The 18,689-nt window shown below is 42.1% G+C and overlaps 1 protein-coding gene across 1 annotated transcript in view; it reads right to left on the reverse strand.

Moving 5' to 3' along the window:
* Nhlrc2 (NHL repeat containing 2) overlaps positions 1-18,689 on the reverse strand; it is a 56,653-nt gene that overhangs the window by 33,563 nt on the left and 4,401 nt on the right. The window contains exon 3 of the mRNA XM_027406923.2: positions 2,113-2,568. Within this exon, the coding sequence (XP_027262724.1) occupies positions 2,113-2,568 (456 nt within the window). The remainder of the gene's footprint in view (positions 1-2,112; positions 2,569-18,689) is intronic.

Genomic DNA, 18,689 nt, shown 5'->3' on the forward strand with positions numbered 1-18,689 from the left:
GATGCAGGCCGTGTGTCTGGAATGAAGCCAGGCATGTGGCTTGCCACCGTCACTATTAATACTATTACTGTTGCTGACGTTAGGAATGGGGAAGAGCTCTGTGGTCGGTCACTTCAGATCTGAACACAGTGAGCAGTGTCACCACCTAAATGTCCAATGAGACACTGTCGGAGGGACATGCTAAGAACCCTGACAAAGTCTGTTAAGTCACATAAAATCAGTAGCTCTTGAAACTATGGGACCAAAGCTGGGGGCTGGAAGCTGGCTTTACAAGTAAAAGAACTTTCTCCACGTCTGCCACCCTGAGACTGACCCTGTGACCCAGATGGTGGAAGGAGGGACCGACTCCTACGAGCTGTCCCTCACCTCTATGCTGCGACACGTGTATCCTTCTACTCCCCAACACACAATAAACACATAAATGTAAGACAGAATCTTAGGTGGGTGTGGAAGCTTAGGTTTGTAAATCTTGGAGGCAGATGGACTGCTATGAATTCAAGGTGAGTCTGGGATATAGTGAGTTCCAGGTCTGCCTGGGCTAGAGACAGAGACCTGTCTAAAAACTCCCAAGTTAATAATACAGCATCAAAAAAAGGCTATATTTTTTGAGGCACACTGGAGAACACCATTTGCAGATGTTTTCTGTTAAAAGAACATTGTTGGGTTGGGTGTGGTGGTGCAGGCCTTTAATTCTGTCTTAAGAGGCAGAGGCAGGTATATCTCTGTGAGTTTCAGAGCAGACAGAGCTACACAGAGAGCTCTAGGCCAAGCAGAGATGTACAGTGAGAGCCTGTGTCAGGAAACAGCACTTACCTACACCATTTTTAATGTTACAGTATACTAATATCTGGGTGGGAAGATGGCTCAGCTGGTAACGCACCTGTTGTGCGACCACAAGGATCCGAGTCTGGATTGCCAGCACACACAAAAAGCCAGGCAAGGCAGCACATGCCCTTAATCCCAGAGGAAGGTGGACCAACGTGACTTGAGGCCAGTTTGGTCTACAAAGAGACTTCCAGGACACCTAGGACTTCACCTTTGACCCTGTCTTAAAACAATAATAAGAGCAACAACAAGGACACCTGTGGTGGGGCTAGAGGACAAGGCTAGCAGAGTGCTGAGCAGGCCTAGCCGCACCCATGGGCCTCAGGCTCACTGGGAGACCACACAAACCTCGGGCTTCTGTGTCAGCATACAGACTCACACGAGCAGGTACAGACTCCACACACACCAAAACCATAAAGACCAGTAAAATTCAAGACATTTTTTCAAGTAACAATTCTCCTAACTGCTCATTACAACTGAAAATAACAAGTAGCACACACACTCCACAAAACCACACAGACTCTAATAAGAACAATGACACAAGCGATGAGCCTATCTTGGCATACTACGATGAGCAATGGCTCAGGAACACAGCTGAAGTACTTCCCTACGTAAAATGCTTCCTGTGCTATGAAGTGGGATTGGCTATAAGGACACGGTTCCTTTCCATCTCATATCTGTTGTGTGTCAATTCAGCCCAGAGAAGCAGGTTAGTCTGAATGAACTTAGGAGACTGTGCTAATCGAGCAGATGGAAACAAGAGGCCTGATCTCATCAAAGGCAAGGAGACATGGAATGAGGCGGCCGGTGCTCTCTCTCGTGAAAGGGGGGGGATCCAGACGTATGCTTTAGTTCTTAAGGACCAAATAAGAATAAAAGTAAAATAGTGTACAAGCCCAAGCCTGTTGACTTTATAATCTAAATACTAAGTTTCTTGGTCACTGTCTTGAAAACTATATGGACATATTTTGTTAGAGAAGAAAACATGAAACTTCTATTTAAAATGTCATTGACCTAAAATTTTGGCATATATTTCCATGAACAAATAAAAGTGACATTTTTATTAAAAAAACAGGATGGAACACACAAATATACCTAAAAACTATATAACTTAATGATTTCCTGTTTTTGACATGGAGCTTCTGGGTTTTGTTTGTTCTGAAAAGGAAAGGGAGGTTAACTCAGATACCACAGACTAAATAACAAAATAACTGGCTGCTTTTGTGTATTTGCTTCAACTCTTTTTAAAGTGAAATCACATTACATAGCATGTTACATAGCCCTTACCTCCGATGCTGCACTCAATCTGCCCGTTTTTCTGAATGACCAAGATTCTGTGGTGCCCGGTGTCTGCAACCACCAGTCTGCCAGTAGCGTGGTCCACTGCTACTTTGCCAGGGAACAGCAATGGTGACAGTGGCAGAGACTCTTTAAAGAGTTTTATTCCAATCTTGCCATCTCTGATCTGTCCCCTGTCTTTGTAATACTTTAAAGCCATAGAAGTATATAAAAACAGTTTATCTTTGTGTCCCTCTCCAATCAAAGAAAACAGCATGTTTCCACGAGGTCCCAGTATGACCAGTGTTGGCCAGCAGGAGACTTCAAGCTCCTGCCAAAGGCTGGCGTCTGCATCGTTAACCACAGGGTGGGTGATGTTGTACCGAAGGACAGCACTCTTGATATTGTCCAGGACCTTTTCATTCGGAAACTTAGCTGAGTGAACACCCACAATCAGAAGGCCATCTGAAAATGGAAGGTGTATGTTAGACATTATGAAATCTTACAAACATCATCCATACATTAGTTTGCTCATTATATAAACAACCTAGATTTTAAAAGAACTGTAAGAGTGCTTTTAACTGTATTTAAACATGTGTATACAAAATTAATCTAAATCTCAGACAATCTTAATTTCTCCATATAAATGCGCAGGTTCAGACTCATATGTGGTCTTAGAACTCTGCTCTACTAAGGCCAGCCACAGGGACGCACAGCACAGCAGGCAGGGGCCCCTGGCACTGAGCCAGAAGTTCTGCTATTGGCTGAAGTCAAATGGGCAGCTAACACCCTGAAACCCCACTGCATTCTGGGAGAGAACCAGGGAGGCTGGAGTGTGTGCGGGAAGCAGTGAGCTTATTCTCTAAATTGACATGCACAAGGCAGGGCCAATAAAGCACTGCAGATGCCGAGCACTGAGACCTGAATTACTAAATAAACAGGAAAGACATCGAAGGATGAGCACAGGGGCTGGAGGAGGGGTGGCTCAGGTCAGGGGCTTGGGCCCCTGGCACTCAAGTAGTGACTCACATCCATCTGTAAGTCTGGGTTCAGAGGATTCAGCGCCCTACTTTGATACTGCAAGCACGGCATGCATGTGGTAAACACACGTATGCAGGAAAAACTCACACATAAAATAAAATGCCTTTTTGAGAAGACAAGAACTTACAGCCAGAAGTAACTGGGCTGAATGCCTACTAAACAAAGCCAAAAATATCTATCAGGACTTCAATAGAACCCACGTTCCAGATATCACAGAATTCCAGAGTCTGAGGTACAGCAGCAAAGTACTGCTTTACAAAGAATGGTAACTCAGTTCCTGGTCACCCAGAGCCACAGTGAGATCCTACCTCAAGCAAACACCATAAAGAAAGATATCTGATTTACTATCAAAGGAAATTAAAAAACAAACAAGATATTGATGACAAGACAAAGTAAGTTGGGTTAGCAGAGACTTATAGCAGCTATGAAATTGTGTTCCATGAGGTAAAAGAAAAATTCAAATGAAAAGAAAGAAAAGATAGAAAAAATAAACAGAGATAAGACTGTTTAAAAAAAAAAAACAAAACTAAAACAAAAACAAAAAGCCAAAAAAACAAAACCTAAATAAAAATGTTAGAGTAGAAATCCGTCCATGATGAAGACCTTTAGTCCGAGCACTTGAGAGGCGCGGAGGCAGGTGGATCTCAGTGAGTTCAAGTCCTGTCTGGTTTACAAAGCTAGTTTCACAACAGCCAAGGCAACATTCACAAAGAAACCCTGTCTGGAAAAAACAAAGCAAAAGAAAGAGTTGAAAACACCTACTTGAAATAAAGAAACTGAATGAGCTCCCTGGCAAACAGGTGCAGAGGGAAAGGCCAGGACCTTCCAGGCCCTCCAGGAAAGACGACTTCTCTAGGCAACTTGGGGTCACTTTAGGAAATCTAAGAAGCTGCAAGAATCCAAAAGGAAAGACATAATTTGAAAATGCCGAATCTTCAAATTTTGGCTAAAAGTAGTACACCCAATTCAAGGTCAGTACACCACCTAAAACTCAATTAGAAGGAAACCATGTCTAGATAGATCGTGACCAAACTGCTGAAAACCAACCACTGAACAACCAGAATCATCTTGGGATCAGCTTTAAAAAGAATCCTGAGCAGTGGCTGCCTGGGACCTCGATGGGGTGGGAGGGTCGAGGAGAGGTGGGGAGACTTGAAACTTCTGCCAAATTACTGACCCTTTATCAGTTTTCTCATTTGTAAGATGAGGACGGTATCAGGAATGACTTCCTAGGCTAAGTGAATTCAGACATAATCTGTGTAAGGAATTTAGTACAGTACTCAGTTTACCTCACCTAATTTAACCACTGTTTTTTAAATTACAAAAATCAACTTCTCGGGTGGGGGCAGGTGGGGGGTTGAGGGGGAGGATTGGGGGGGAGGGGAGGGAGAGGGAGAAGGGATTGACATGTGAAGCAAGCTTCTTCCTAATTTGAACTAAAAAAAAAAATACAAAAACAAAACAAAACAAAATCAACTTCTCTGCACACGCCTTTAAACCCAGCACTCGGGAGGCAGAGGCAGGTAGATCTATGTGAGTTCGAGACCAGCCTGGTCTACAAGAGCGAGTTCCAGGACAGCCTCCAAAGCCACAGAGAAACCCTGTCTTGAAAAACCAAAAACAAAAAAACAAACAAAAACAAACAAACAAACAAACAAACAAACAAAAAACAAGAGTGCTGGAATGTTGCCTTACAGTGGCTTGGCTTTGCAGTCTATTTGGGACAATTCCAACTAGTTTAATGCACATGGTTATGTAACTACTCTTTCTGTCTGGAGACTTTTTTGTTTTTGTTTTTTGTTTTTTGGTCTGTAAAGTTTAACAGTTTCATTAAGCTGTTCCTAGGATTCCTGGGTACAGGAATATTCCCTGGTACCTGATGGGCCCTTTTAAGATGAAGAGTCAAGATCCTTTTTTTTTCTTTCCTTCTGTTGTAACTTCAGGCATTAGTTTGGGGTGGCTGTTTTGGTTTTCTTGAGGTTCTCCAAGTAGTCTTATGTTGCACCTTCTTTGTCTTCTTATTCTATCATTTTCTCCCTGCACTGTTTTATCCTGTGGTTAGGCTATTCACATCCCTAGAACCCACTACCTCCCTCACTCAATTACTATACGACTTTATCCTCCCTGGGACATCTTGTAATTTATATGTCATTTCTAATATAATCTTGAATTTTTCATTTATTGAATTCAATCAACACCCACCCTTTTTCTTTTTTGTTTGTAACATTTCTGGTCCAGGTTGGTTTTCATTAGTCTTGAGTGCTGTTTGAAGATATTACTCCAGGAGGGAATACTACAGTTGTCAAGTCTGTGACTATTAATGAGGATTTTCACACAATCTTTTTGCTGTACTTGTATACGGATGTCATCACCTTTATCATTTTTGTGACCAAGGTTCCTAGCTTGAGAGCGCCCTCTTCTGACAGCTCTGTTTTCTGTGCCATTTCATTTGTGGACATCCCCCGTGGAGGAGTTACTGTATCTAATTCTCCTTCATTTGTGGACATCCCCCGTGGAGGAGTTACTGTATCTAATTCTCCTTCATTTGTGGATATCCCCTGTGGAGGAGTTACTGTATCTAGTTATCCCACTTATGCTTTAGGGATCCATCCAGGGAAACCACACTCTGTATGCTTGTCCTAAAGCAGCACCTCTGCAAGCTTTCATCCTTCCTTAGCATCTAAGGGCTGTGATAAAACTAGGACATTCACATCTAGGTTGACTATTTTGCACTTTGTACTGGGGTGTTTTTACTAGGTTTGTGTTTTGTCTCAGTCTTCAGGACTGCTCTACTTGTTCTTTTTTCAAAACTTTTGCCTTTTATTTTTTCCTTTACCTTTTAAACTTAAAACATTGTCATACGATGTATTTTTATTTGTTTTATTTATGTTTTACACTTTTCCAAACTCCTCACAAATTCTCCCCACTTCCCTATCTACCCTACTTCATGTTCTTTCTCAAAAAAGAGACAAAAAACCTAAAACAATAAACAAAAACAAACCGGACAAACAGAAAAACAGTAAGACAAACAAACAAAACCAAAATGAAACAAAAAGCCCACAAACAAACAAAACCACAGTTTGTTTTGTGTTTGCCAAGTACTTGTACTTTTTCTTCTGGCGCTTGTTAAGCCATTTCTATCCCTGTGCTAAGCTTGTGTAAGTAACACCATTAAATAGAATTTGGTTTATTTCTTGATGGACATGTGATGTGAAGTCATGATAGTCTATAGCTAGCAGTATTGTGAAATTCGGGGTCAAATACACCTGCATTTGCTTTCCTTGTTATTTTTATGTTGGGGGGGTCAAGTAGAAAGATTTAAAAATTAGATGTATTAGCCACCTTTTTCATAGCTAAGAAGGGTGTATTCTGGTTCACAGTCTGAGGATGCAGTTTGTCATGGCAGGAAAGCCCTGGCGGTAGGAGTGTGGGGCGTCTACAGTCAGGATGCACTGACACTAGGAGAATTCTGCAAGCTTCCTCCTTTTTATTCAGTCCAGGAGCCCTGCGACACAGAACACTGCCCCTCAGAGTTAAGGCTGGTTTCCACACTTCAACCACCCTGATCCCGACAACCCCTCAGGCGCCCAGAGACTTATCTCCCAGATAACCCTAGATCCTGTCCAGATGACAATACCAACTATCACCGTGGCTACCATTCTCCTTCAAGTCTGGAAGCAACAGAGATAAGTTCTATTTAACCCTGTATTTATAATTTACATAAAGTAATTGATTAAATAAATGTAATCTAGTCTCAAAGTGAAATACTGCAAGCAAGTGTAAGGCACAAGGCAAAGCTCCCTGGTGGCTCTACTAGTATTTGACAGAGCTGAGGTACAGACAGGGAGATGGCAAACGTAATTACACAAGAGAACAAAAGATACAAAAATTGAAAAAAATCTCTGCATGCATGTGATATAATTAGTATACCAGAAAAATCCTTGAGACTCAATTTAAAAAGATTTAGCAATTTTGAACATAAAATTACTATGAAAATAGCCTTCATATATCAAATAATAACCAGTTATTAGCTTACAGAAAAAAAATACATGTATATGATAAACTGCCACATTAAATGTATGGAATGATGTTTAGATAGGTAAAAGTTAAGATACTTACTGAAGTAGCAGAAGGGACAGACAAACACACACACACCCTCTGCTAGCAGAGATGCAAATGAGCATGACGCTAGGATGGGGAATTTAGAAAATGCAAAAAAAATGACTTTCACAATCTCATTTCTAGGAAATGACCCTTAAGATAGCACACATCATACGAAAACCTACCTCTCCACACAATTATTCATTGCAATTACTGAGTGACACCCTGAGAGCCAACATGGAGAGAGACAGCGGAATGAAATACAGGACATACACTGCGAAGCATTATCCACAAAATGTCTTAAGTGCATCGCTTCCTGTTTAAGAGAAAAGGTAACAAGACATGAGATAAAGTACAAGGCTGAAGAAGATAAGGAAAGGGCGCATGAATGGCAAACTCTCCACTGAGTTCTCACTGTGAAAACCATGCTGTTTCTCTCTCTCTCTCTCTCTCTCTCTCTCTCTCTCTCTCTCTCTCTCTCTCTCTCTCTCTGTCTCTCTCTCACACACACACACACACACACACACACACACACACACACACACACGCACGCACGCACGCGCGCGCACAAACCACGCAAAGAAAATGGCAAGGGCACTAAAGTGAATTATAAGCAGTAATAACTGAATCATCCTGCCCTTCAAAGGAACACTGTAACTTCTGAGTGGAAGCAGTTGGAAAGACTAGCCTCAGTAATCGCTTAAGTCTTTGAGAGGAACTAAACTAAAAACAAAGACAGCTTAGGAGTCATGAGCTCCTTAAAGATGTGGTAACTATGGGGTGGGCTGTGAGGGTGCAGGAGGAACTAGAATCACGCCCGTGTGGAAAGGAAGAAGTCCAAACCCAGCATGAGCACAGGCGGCAGCTTGTGGAGCAACTGGTTAGATCTGAGACAAGGCAAACACTGAAATACGTGTCAGCAGTGACTCCAAACTTAACAAACTCAAGTAAGAACCTGCAAGTTAAGCCCATGTATTTATGCATATGGTATAGCTGTTTTATATTAATCAAAGTATATCACGATACTTCCTAACTACTTCCCCCAATCAATATATCCCAATATTTTCCCAAAGAAGTGATGAATGGGATAACATCTCAATGCTGAGAAGTTGAAATGAGATAAAGAGTGTGGTGATATATTGTTTATGATTTAATCAAGCTTGCCTGGGGATCAGAATGCAAAGCAAGTCACACCAGCTAGTCATAGAGGCCAGGAAGTGGTGGTACACACCTTTAATCCCAGGACTCAGAGGCAGATGGATCTCTGTGAGTTCAAGACCATTCCGGGCTACACGAGAGCGAATCAGTCTAAAAGAGAAACAGAGCTCACGCCTTTGATCCCAGCACTAGGGAGGAATATAAGGAAGAAGCCAAGGGTCTCATGTAAGATTCAGTTTCCAGTTACAGGGAGACAGGATCTCCATTTTAGCCTCGGTAGGGGTAGGAGCTTCTGGCTGGCTGCTTTGCTTCTCCAGCTTGAACCCCAGTATCCGTCTCTGGGTTTTTTTTATTCGTGGTACAAAAGAGAGTGATAAAGGAGATTCATGGGGAGAAAATAGTACATACAAAGAGGACAGAAGCTCAAGACCATAAGAACAAACACAAAGAAACAGTCTGCCTTGAAACTCATGGTCAGAGTTTAGACCTTCATCCTAAGTGCAAGGCAAGTTATACGGAAAAAGAAAGGCAAGCGCCAGAGATGCTTCAAACTAAACTCATGACCTTGCCTCCACATCTGTGTTTCCTGTTATGGAACTGCATTATCAAACATCCAATTAAATAAGCAAGAACTTAATCTAGAAAGTCTCTGTAATAACCCATGAACTGCCTTCATCATCCATAGGTAATTCATGACCATACCTCATCAGACCTTCTACACCCGGCTAGAGAGCACCAGGACCTTGAGCGCACAGAAAAGCACCAGGGCAACCAGGAATGTTAGATGTGCAGAGCTGTCTCCTCAGCAGAGGAGATGTTTACCTGTGTTCTGCCCAGAAGGCTGGGAGGAGATGTAGTTAATGGCACTGGTGATCTGTGCTACCTGTAGGGCCAGGCCCACTGAATCCCCAACTATTGCATTTATCCCAGACGCTTCCTCACGAGCCCTTGACATTGAACACTGTTTCTCAGTTGACAGAACCCATCCATCGTTATAGGCGATGCCGCATGAACTTTATTTAGAGCTTGGCAGCCTCTCTGCTACCTGTATGACCGAGACCACAGCATATCCTCCCCAGACCCTTAGGGTATAGAACCTACCCTTATGGAAGAGGTCACCCGTACTTTGCAGAGTTTCAGTGTAGCCATTCCTTAAACTTTATTGTGCACATGGGATTGAGTTAACTGTTACCAGGAAATGTTTTTCCAAATTGCACTATCAACATGCCTAAAATAAACTGCCCAATGTCAGCATCTAGGAGTGTGATCCAACACCAGCTAACCAGGTCACACTGAATGAACGGATTTCCTTCTCCCTGGTGTTTGCAGAGACCCCCTCTCACCTGTCCCATCCACAGGGTTATTTCCTTCAGAGTCAGACTGAGCTCTGTAACATACAAATATGATTGTCCCCATCGTGCAGAAAATCCTTCACTGTTCTTAGTGTGATGACCAAACATCATTTGCTCCTCTCAAGGTGTTCTAGCAACCTGGCCTTCCTTCCGTTCCTTAGGACCATCACTACAGCAACCCTCCTTTCCCACCTCCCCATGGTTCTGCTTATCGGAAATCAGTTCTGTGTTCGAGTAACCAATGTTGTACATAATTCTGGCCCTAAAACTCAGGAACAGTATGCTAGTAATTCATGTTTATCAACAAAGAAGCCATACATTGTTCTAGTGAAAAGGTGAGAGATTGTGACTTAAGGAATGAAAATAAAGTCTACAGTAAGAACGCATATTTATCCATCATCGTGAAGACGGAAAAAGAAAGTTGTGCTAGTCCTGCTATTATATCTAAAACTTCAAACATGACTAAAGGCCACAATCTGATAAGGGACCTCAAAGGTATTACAGGTAGTGAGCAGCGCCCACAGGGCCTTGGGCACTAGTGTGTAAGAGAAAGAATGAAGATGAATGTGTGTGTATATATCATAGAGTCCAAACAGGATGACTATACTGCCTGTTCATATACAGGCAATTGTCATATATCTATTCCCATTTTTAGCATTAAGAATCTTAAAATACACAGACATTTTTCTTAAAATAGCTTGCTTTTTCTATTACCTAGATCATAAAAATAAGAACGAGAAGACCCTTCTCTTTATGATTCCAACACAAGGATCAAAAACAGAAAACATGGAAGGAAAGAACAAGAGAAGAAAGCAAAGAGGAGTGAGAAGGCTGGAAAAGAGGAACAAAAGGAGAACATCTTCCAAACAATAAGCAACAAAATAACTTCTAAACAAATCACTTAAAAACCTGAAAGGAAAGTATGGTGGTTTGAACAAGAATGGCCCCATAGGCTCAAATATTTGAACACACAGTCCCCAGGAATGAAACTGTTTGGGAAGGATTGGGAGGTGGGGCCTTGTTGGAGGGGTGTGTCACTCCAGGCCTGATGTCTCTGCCTCTGCCCATTGCCTGCAGATCAAGATGTAAATCTCTCAGCTACTGCTCCAGCACCATGCCTGTCTGCGTCTTCTAAAACTTTAAGACTCCCCACTAATGCTTTCTTTTATGAGTGGCCCTGGTCATGGTGTTTCTTCCCAGCAATTCAACAGTAACTAAGATAGACAGACACATGGAGATTCAATTGTATACACTATAACAGAAAGAATAATCTAGTCAAATACAAGGACTGAAAACATTTGAGGGCTTTTTGAAGACATTAAAAAAGTAAAACCTGCAGCCCAAATGGCAAGCAGAACTTTATTACATAAAAGAGAGAAAATCATCCCAGGCACAGGACAGTACAGCTAATAGTATTAATAATCAAGAGGGCTGACAGCCGGCTCAATTGGCAGCACTGCTGTTCAGGCAGAAGGTCTGGGTTCAGATCCCTATCAGCCATGTAAAAGGAGGAGCAGAGGCTGGAGAGATGGAGGTGGGCAGACCTGGGAACTGGCGGCCAGCCAGGCTAGCCACTCCATGACCTCCAGCCTCACCAAGAGAATCCTGTCTCCAAAAGTGAGGAGAGAGGCTGAGGAGAAACCTGAGGTCAACCTCTGGTCTCCGCACACAAGCACATGGGAACAGCCCACTGCCAACAACAATCATACAGACAACCTGGGACAAAGCTAGAGGGGCTAAAACAAAGGAAGGAGGCAACTGTGGGCAGAAGACACTGGACATTGAAATCAAAGCCACTAAAGACCAAATTGAAGCAGAGATTAGAAGCAAAATACAAAGACAAAAAAAAGTCATTTGGTTCTTAGTTAGACTAAACCACTGAAAATGTGCCATAAATGACCAATATTTTCACAGCAGTTTAACTCTTTAAGAACACAGAATAAAGCCTGGCAGTGGTAGCCCACACCTTTAATTCCAGCACTCAGGAGGCAGAGGCAGGTGGCTCTCAGTGAATACAAGGCCAGCCTAGTCAACAAAGCAAGTTCCAGGACAGGCTCCAAAGCCACACAGAAACCGTCTTGAAAAACCATAGAAACAAAAACAAAACCAAAAAAAAAAAAACAAACAAAAGACCCTTATGCTTAGAGGAAGGTATGGCTCCCAGCAATGGAGCCTGATGCCAAGTCTGAGACCCGGGTTACAGCACTCAGGCACATGTTGGAGGGAGAGGACTGAGGCCCACAAGTTGTCTTCTGACCTCCGAATGTGCCTGATGCTCCACCAGTGAAATGTAGGGAGACACTGTAGCCCCGCCTCCTAGGAGCAGGCCTCTGTGAAGGCGTGGTCAGGGGAGGTTGGGGGCAACAGACGTGGATGACCTCCCTCTCTCTCTGGCCTCCCTAGCCTGTTGCCTCTGGGCCCGCTCTGGCTTGCTGCCTTTGGCTGGTGTTTATCTGAATAAAGGTATCTTAACCTCACGGATTACAGCTCAGCTTCAATCACCTTATAGTGAAGAACACGGAGTGAAGAACAGATGGTTGGTGGGAAAAGAAAAGCAGCAGACCCCACTTTCCAAATGGCCTGGGTGGAAGAGGGGCTCAGGTCGAGCATCTGCGTTTGGGGGGACTCTCGCCCTTTCTAGCACAAAGAGAATGGCTCCCCTTGTCTAAACTGTGACTTATGCCAGGTAAGCATTTTCATTTAGGGAGTCTGGTATTCTGGAATATCACAGGAAAGAAGCTGCTCTGTGAACACCTCCGGGTAACAACTGGGAGATGAACCTAACAACTGGCAATAAACTCCCTGGTTGGCAGTGTGCTAACCGTGTCCCAATTCCTTGCTGGAGGAGTGGTGTGTTGTCAGGAGTGGCCTGACAGCTTGCATGTGGTCTCCCTACATCTGCTCCTCCTCAGCCTTGCTTGTGTTCCTTCACTGTAACACCTGCAGCCACAAAGGCAATTGCACTCTGAATCCGAGGCTGTGAGCCCTCACCTGGTCCTTCATAAGAATTATCACTGAGGGTGGTTTGACTCAAAATGAAATGAAACTTAATCCCTTGCAGGTTCAGTTTCCTGTGAAGTCAGAGGTGCACTCCTGCAGAGGTGTGTCAAGTGTGCAACAGATACTCCAGACACTGCAGAGTCGTGTCAAGTGTGCAACAGATCATTCACACACTGCAGACGTGTGTCAAGTGTGCAAATAATCTACACACTGCATGGCGGGAGCTAGTGTCTGCACAACAATAACAAATATGCAGGCTTTAAAAAATCCAATTCAGTTACACATTAAATATACCTAGAGATCACGTTAAATATGCAAACCCTTTTCTAGGAAAATGCTTTTGTATAAATCAACTTTGCCTTTCCTGTGATATTTAATAGCTGTCCTAAATGAGTACTGTAACAATACACTTCTGAGGTAACAGCATAAAGAAGCTAAAATCTTAGAAACTCTTGTAGCAAGCAGAAACCACTCGGGCACTTTTACTAATTTAACATAAACATGTGTTGCGTTACTATGAACTAATGACCAGGGGCACAGTTGCAACTTTAAGATGTTTAAGCAGTAGAGTGACTACAAGCAAGCACTGTTTACTTTTTGTTCCATATGCTATTATAAAAATGGCATTGGCCACTATTGCAAACCTGAATTTAAAAGCTGTTATTCATTTACTTATTCTGGTATTTTGAGATAGATAGGGTCTTGCCACGGAGTCCAGGCTGGCTTAGAATGTATAATCTCCTAGCCTCTGTTTACTGAGCGATGGGATCAGAGGTTGCACCGCCATTCTGGCAAGAGTGGGTTTGAAACAGAGCCTCTTTCGAGGTGTTTCAATTAATGAGAAATTCCTCCTCCTGCTGTGAGTCTGGATTTAAAATACGCGGCTGGCCACCGTGACAGGAGTGGCACTGCTCCACTATGTGCAGAAACATATCAGATAGAGGAAGACACTTAGCTGCAAAAAAGCAGTTTAATCTGGTGACAGATTACTGAACTTCCATGTGATAATTTCTGGGTATGTCTTTTTCAATATGAACTGAATTATCTTGTGACAATAAAAAAGCCTTTGAGTTACCAGGATTTTCATATGGTAGCATATTACTGTAGCAGTGTTTCTTTGACATTACAAGGCTGAGCCCTTAGGCTAACTTAAGTAGTTTCCAAAGCCCAAAAATTTATCCCACAAACTGATATTCAAAACAGTCAAATACAGAAACACAAATTAGTCAGCTAGTCAGTCAGTGGTTCTCAACCTTCCTGACGCTGCAACCCCTTAATACAGTTCCTCATGCTGTGGGGACCCCAACCATGACATTATTTCATTGTTACTTCAGAACTGTAATGTTGCTGCTGTTATGAATCCTCATATAAAATCTGATATACAGGTATCTGATATGTAACCCTTCCCCACAAAGGGGTTGTGACCCACAGGGTGAGAATTACTGGTCTACAGTCTACCAGTCTAGCAATAAGCCATTTGGGTAGCAAACCACACCCTATGGTATGCTAGGAAACTAGCTCTGTGATTTGATGGAATGATCAAAAAACAATCCACAAAATTCCCTGATTTATAGTATTTGTTGACTTTCATGGTATAAATACTTCCCCCATGGCCATTTTCAAGTTTACAATTGCCTCATAAAAATGTCTATATATCTAGCAAATGGGTCTCACTGGTCAGCAGGAGTCAGCACCACTCAACAGACTGAATTTCTCCCACAGGGGCACATATTTGTCTCTATAAAGTTAATTTTAAAAACAGAAGTTAAGCACCCCCCTCCTTGTTTGGAAATGGCATTTCACTCTATCATTCAGGCTGTCCTGAACTCCTCACTTCCCTCCCTCAGTGTGGTGGTCTGAAGAGGAATGGCCCAGACAGACTCTGTTTGGATGCTTGGCCCACAGGGAGTGACACTATTATGAGGTGTGGCAAACTTGGAGGACTCATCTGCTCAAGCTACTCCCAGTGTGGCACACAGTCTCCTAGGGCTGCCTGTGGATCCAGATGGAGGACTCTGAGCTCCTTCCCCAGCGCCACGTCTGCCTGCATGCCACCATGATGACAATGGGCTAAACATCTGAACTGTAAGTCACCCCAATCACATGTTTTCCTTCCTAAGAGTTGCCATGGCCATGGTGTCCCTTCACAGCTTCCCCAGTGCTGGCATGATAGGCATGCACTACCACATGCAGCCATCTTTGTGTGCGTACAGGGTTATTTTGTATAATGTTTAGTACGGCAACCATTTCTAAGTGTAGTGTTGAGTACTAAGTGCATTCATACTGTTGGGCAACCAACACAACTCCAACCACCATCCATCTCTGAACTCTTCATCTTACAAAACTCCAAGACCAGCCCAAGCTACATAGTGAGTTCCAGACCAGCCTGGGCTAAGGATGAGACCCTGTCTCCAATAAATGCTCTAAAATGTATTCGCTGCACAGTAAGTCCTTACCACTCTCCCCACCGTTTTACTTCCCATTCTATGATTCTGACTATTCTAGAGACTCCACGTAAATGGAAGCTCTCTCTCGCTTGCTCTTTTTTTTTTTGAGACAGGATTTCTCTGTGGCTTCGGAGGCTGTTCTTTAACTTTCTCTGTGTAGACCAGGCTGGTTTTGAACTCACAGAGATCCGCCTGCTTCTGCCTCCTGAGTGCTGGGATTAAAGGTGTGCACCACCAATGCTCGGCACTCACTCTTGGTGTGTGTGTGTGTGTGTGTGTGTGTGTGTGTGTGTGTGAGAGAGAGAGAGAGAGAGAGAGAGAGAGAGAGAGAGAGAGAGAGAGAGAGAGAGAGAGGCTGGTTTATTTTACTTAGCATGATGTCATGTATTCAAGGGTCCTCTCCAAGTTGTCAGAATTTCCTTCCTTCTTGAGGCTGACTGGCACAACCCTGAGGACATGTCCATTTTACCTTTGCAATCATTCTGCAGTAAAGAGTTCGGCTGGTACTGTGTCTTGGCTGCAGTGACTGAGTTTCAGTTTCTCCACAGGTTACACCTGTTAAGCTCTGGGTTTTCAGACATTTCTACTTCATCAGTGGCACACAATTATAGATGATCCTATCAATGCCAGTGACTGCTTCATCTGCACGTCTGGTTTTAGTAATCCAGCTACCACTGTCAAGAAACCAATTTGTCACTTCTATTATTCTCCTATTATCTATTCTTTTTCTGCTCAAACCTTCACTGTTTTGTTCCTCTGCTAATTTCATGGTAGCTCTTTTTCTAATTCTTTATGCTGTTAAGTTTAGTTAGTGTGTTTTTTCAAAGTGTTTATAAGTTTAATTTATGCCATAATTTTTTGTTCATTTCTAAATATTTTCTAATTTCCTTTTTGCTCTGTTGGGTGTTTAAAGATGTGTTTAATTTTAAAAAACTATGCATCATTCCAGCTTTCCTTTTACTGATTTCTAACTTACTTTAATTGGTAACAGAAAAGGTACTTCATATATTATCTTTTAAAACCTACTGAGAAACTGTGACCTGATATATGATCTGTTCCAGAAAGTGGTCCATGTGCACGGGAAAGAAACGCACACCCCAATCCGATGGTCGAGGTGCTCTGTACAGGGTGTAGATCTAGCTGGTTTACTGTATCCTTCCAGGCCTTTGTTTCCTTACTTCTGTCTGGATATTGTATTCAACTATTGAGAATGGGCACTGAATTCTTCAATTACTACCATAGAATTGTCTATTTCTCCCCTCAAATCTATCAATAACTTTTAGGCCAATTTTTACTATAGTATTTGTCTACTTAGTCTTGCAGAAATCAAGCTACTACTTCATTGTTACAATAATGTACTTTTTATAATTACCATGTATTTACTTACACCTGTTTCTTCTCAAAATAGTATCTTCAAAATTGTATTCTGCCTGTAGTGAAGGCCTCTCAACTTTATGTGTGGGGTTAGATGTTTTCCTTTCTCTTCCATTTGAGAAGCTAACTTGCAATTGCAAAGTGTTGCTCAGCAGTCTTTCTCTCTAGGAATTTGAATACACCAGCCTACTGCCTTTAGCCTCCAGTCTCATCAAAGACCAAGGAGACTGCCAACTCCAAGTTCTCTCAACATAAAGAAACTTCTTCTCTTCTGCTGCTGAGTTCTGTGTCCTTGCGTCTCAGAACAGACTCTGGTCTTGGTGAGGTTCTCTTTGAGTTCATTCTACTTAAGAGTTCAGTTAAGATTTCTTGGATACTTATACTCATGTCTTTCATTAAATTAGGGCAGTTTGGGGCCATTACTTCTTTAAAAGTCCCCACTACAAAACCTACAATCTACTTGATGATGTTCCTCATGTCCTCTAGGCTCTAATCCTTTCAAACATTTTATAAATACTCAACAATTTCTGCTGTTTAGCTTTAAGCTCTGCCTCCAAATGCTCACTTCAGTTGGTGTAGTCTTCAGTTCCAGAGTCATCTTTGTGCTTTTTAAAAAGGTTCTCCTATCAATTTATTGTCATTTCCTTTTTCTCAGGTACTGTTTTATCTTTTCTACATTTTCTACTGTTCTTTAAGCATTTTTAACATTTGTCTTAAAAACTCTCACAGACCTGTCATTTGGTCTTTTAAAGGGACAATTTCTGTGGTTTATGTTTTCTTTGAATTGGCCACTGTTCCTTGTCTTTTTTGATTAGTTTTTAATTGTCTTATGACGTTTGCTGAAAATATACAGCAGCTCTGCCTTCAATAGGGAGCTCTGCCCTAGACAGATTCTGTCTGGACAACCATCCATGCTGCAACAGTTCTGCTGCTTCTCACTCCCCCATCTCCCTACAGTTCTTTCTACTCACAAAGCATTTCACTTTTTAGAGGTTTATTTATATATACACATGTGCTGTAAAAAAACAAAACAAAACATTTCCACATTAACATGCTAAGGACACAGATCCTTGAGAGGAGGTCACTGAATCTGCTCTGGGCTTGGTGTCAACTAACTACACAGTCATTTAATTAGGTGACCTTAGATAAGGAAAGGATCAACATACAGATTCTTAACATAGTATACAGTGCTGTTCTAAAATAAAATAAAAACAAACTAACAACAAGCAAAAAACAACCTTTGAAATTACCGCATCCTCAATGGAAGGAGACAGTCTGAATTCTTAGGAAGGCCCTAAAAAGTATGTCACAACATGGCCTCAGCCTACCAGTCTCTGTCTCATTTTACTTAATTTACTTTTTTCTGGATTTATATATTATATATTGTATGTATGAATCCTCTGTCTGCATGTATGCCTGCACACCACAAGAGGACATTACAGATGGTGTGAGCCACCATGTGGTTGCTGGGAATTGAACTCAAGATCTCCGGAAGAGTAGCCAGCGCTTTTAACCAATGAGCCGTCTCTCTAGCCCGTCTCTTTTCATTTTCATCACAAGTTCTGCCACACTAACCCTGTTCCTAGACGAAGAACCCTACTTTTTCTAGCATCTATGTTTGCTACCCTGACACTTCCTCACCCTGCTGTCCATTTTCAATTTCACACACAGCACTGCTTGAAGCTCAGGTCAATTCTGTTTCGCCGGGAAATCTTTTCAAAGTGTCACAGGGAAAGTGAGCTACTGCTCTTCGGAGAAAGGTCCATAAGACTTTTAAAATTTTATATTGATTTTGCCACCTTAATGCTTCTTATTCAGATTTGTTACTCATTTCCTAAAAACATTCATCAAGCATGCTCAATGAAGGTGCTGGCTTGCATACGAAACACAGGCACATACTACCTAGGGCATAATAAACACAGTTCTTGAGTCTATGCACAACAGGTTTTGATGACTCAGTCATTTGTAAATCTTTTGGTTAGTATTTTAAAAAACAATATATTGTAGTTAAAAACATCTAAATCTTTATTTGTATTTTTAGGTTTTGTCAGCAATCTTGTATAACTGTGTTCCAAGACATTCGGCATTTGTGCATCCACAGGGTCTACCCCGT

This window comes from Cricetulus griseus, chromosome 3, assembly GCF_003668045.3.
Source record: "Cricetulus griseus strain 17A/GY chromosome 3, alternate assembly CriGri-PICRH-1.0, whole genome shotgun sequence".
NCBI classification, from domain to species: domain Eukaryota; kingdom Metazoa; phylum Chordata; class Mammalia; order Rodentia; family Cricetidae; genus Cricetulus; species Cricetulus griseus.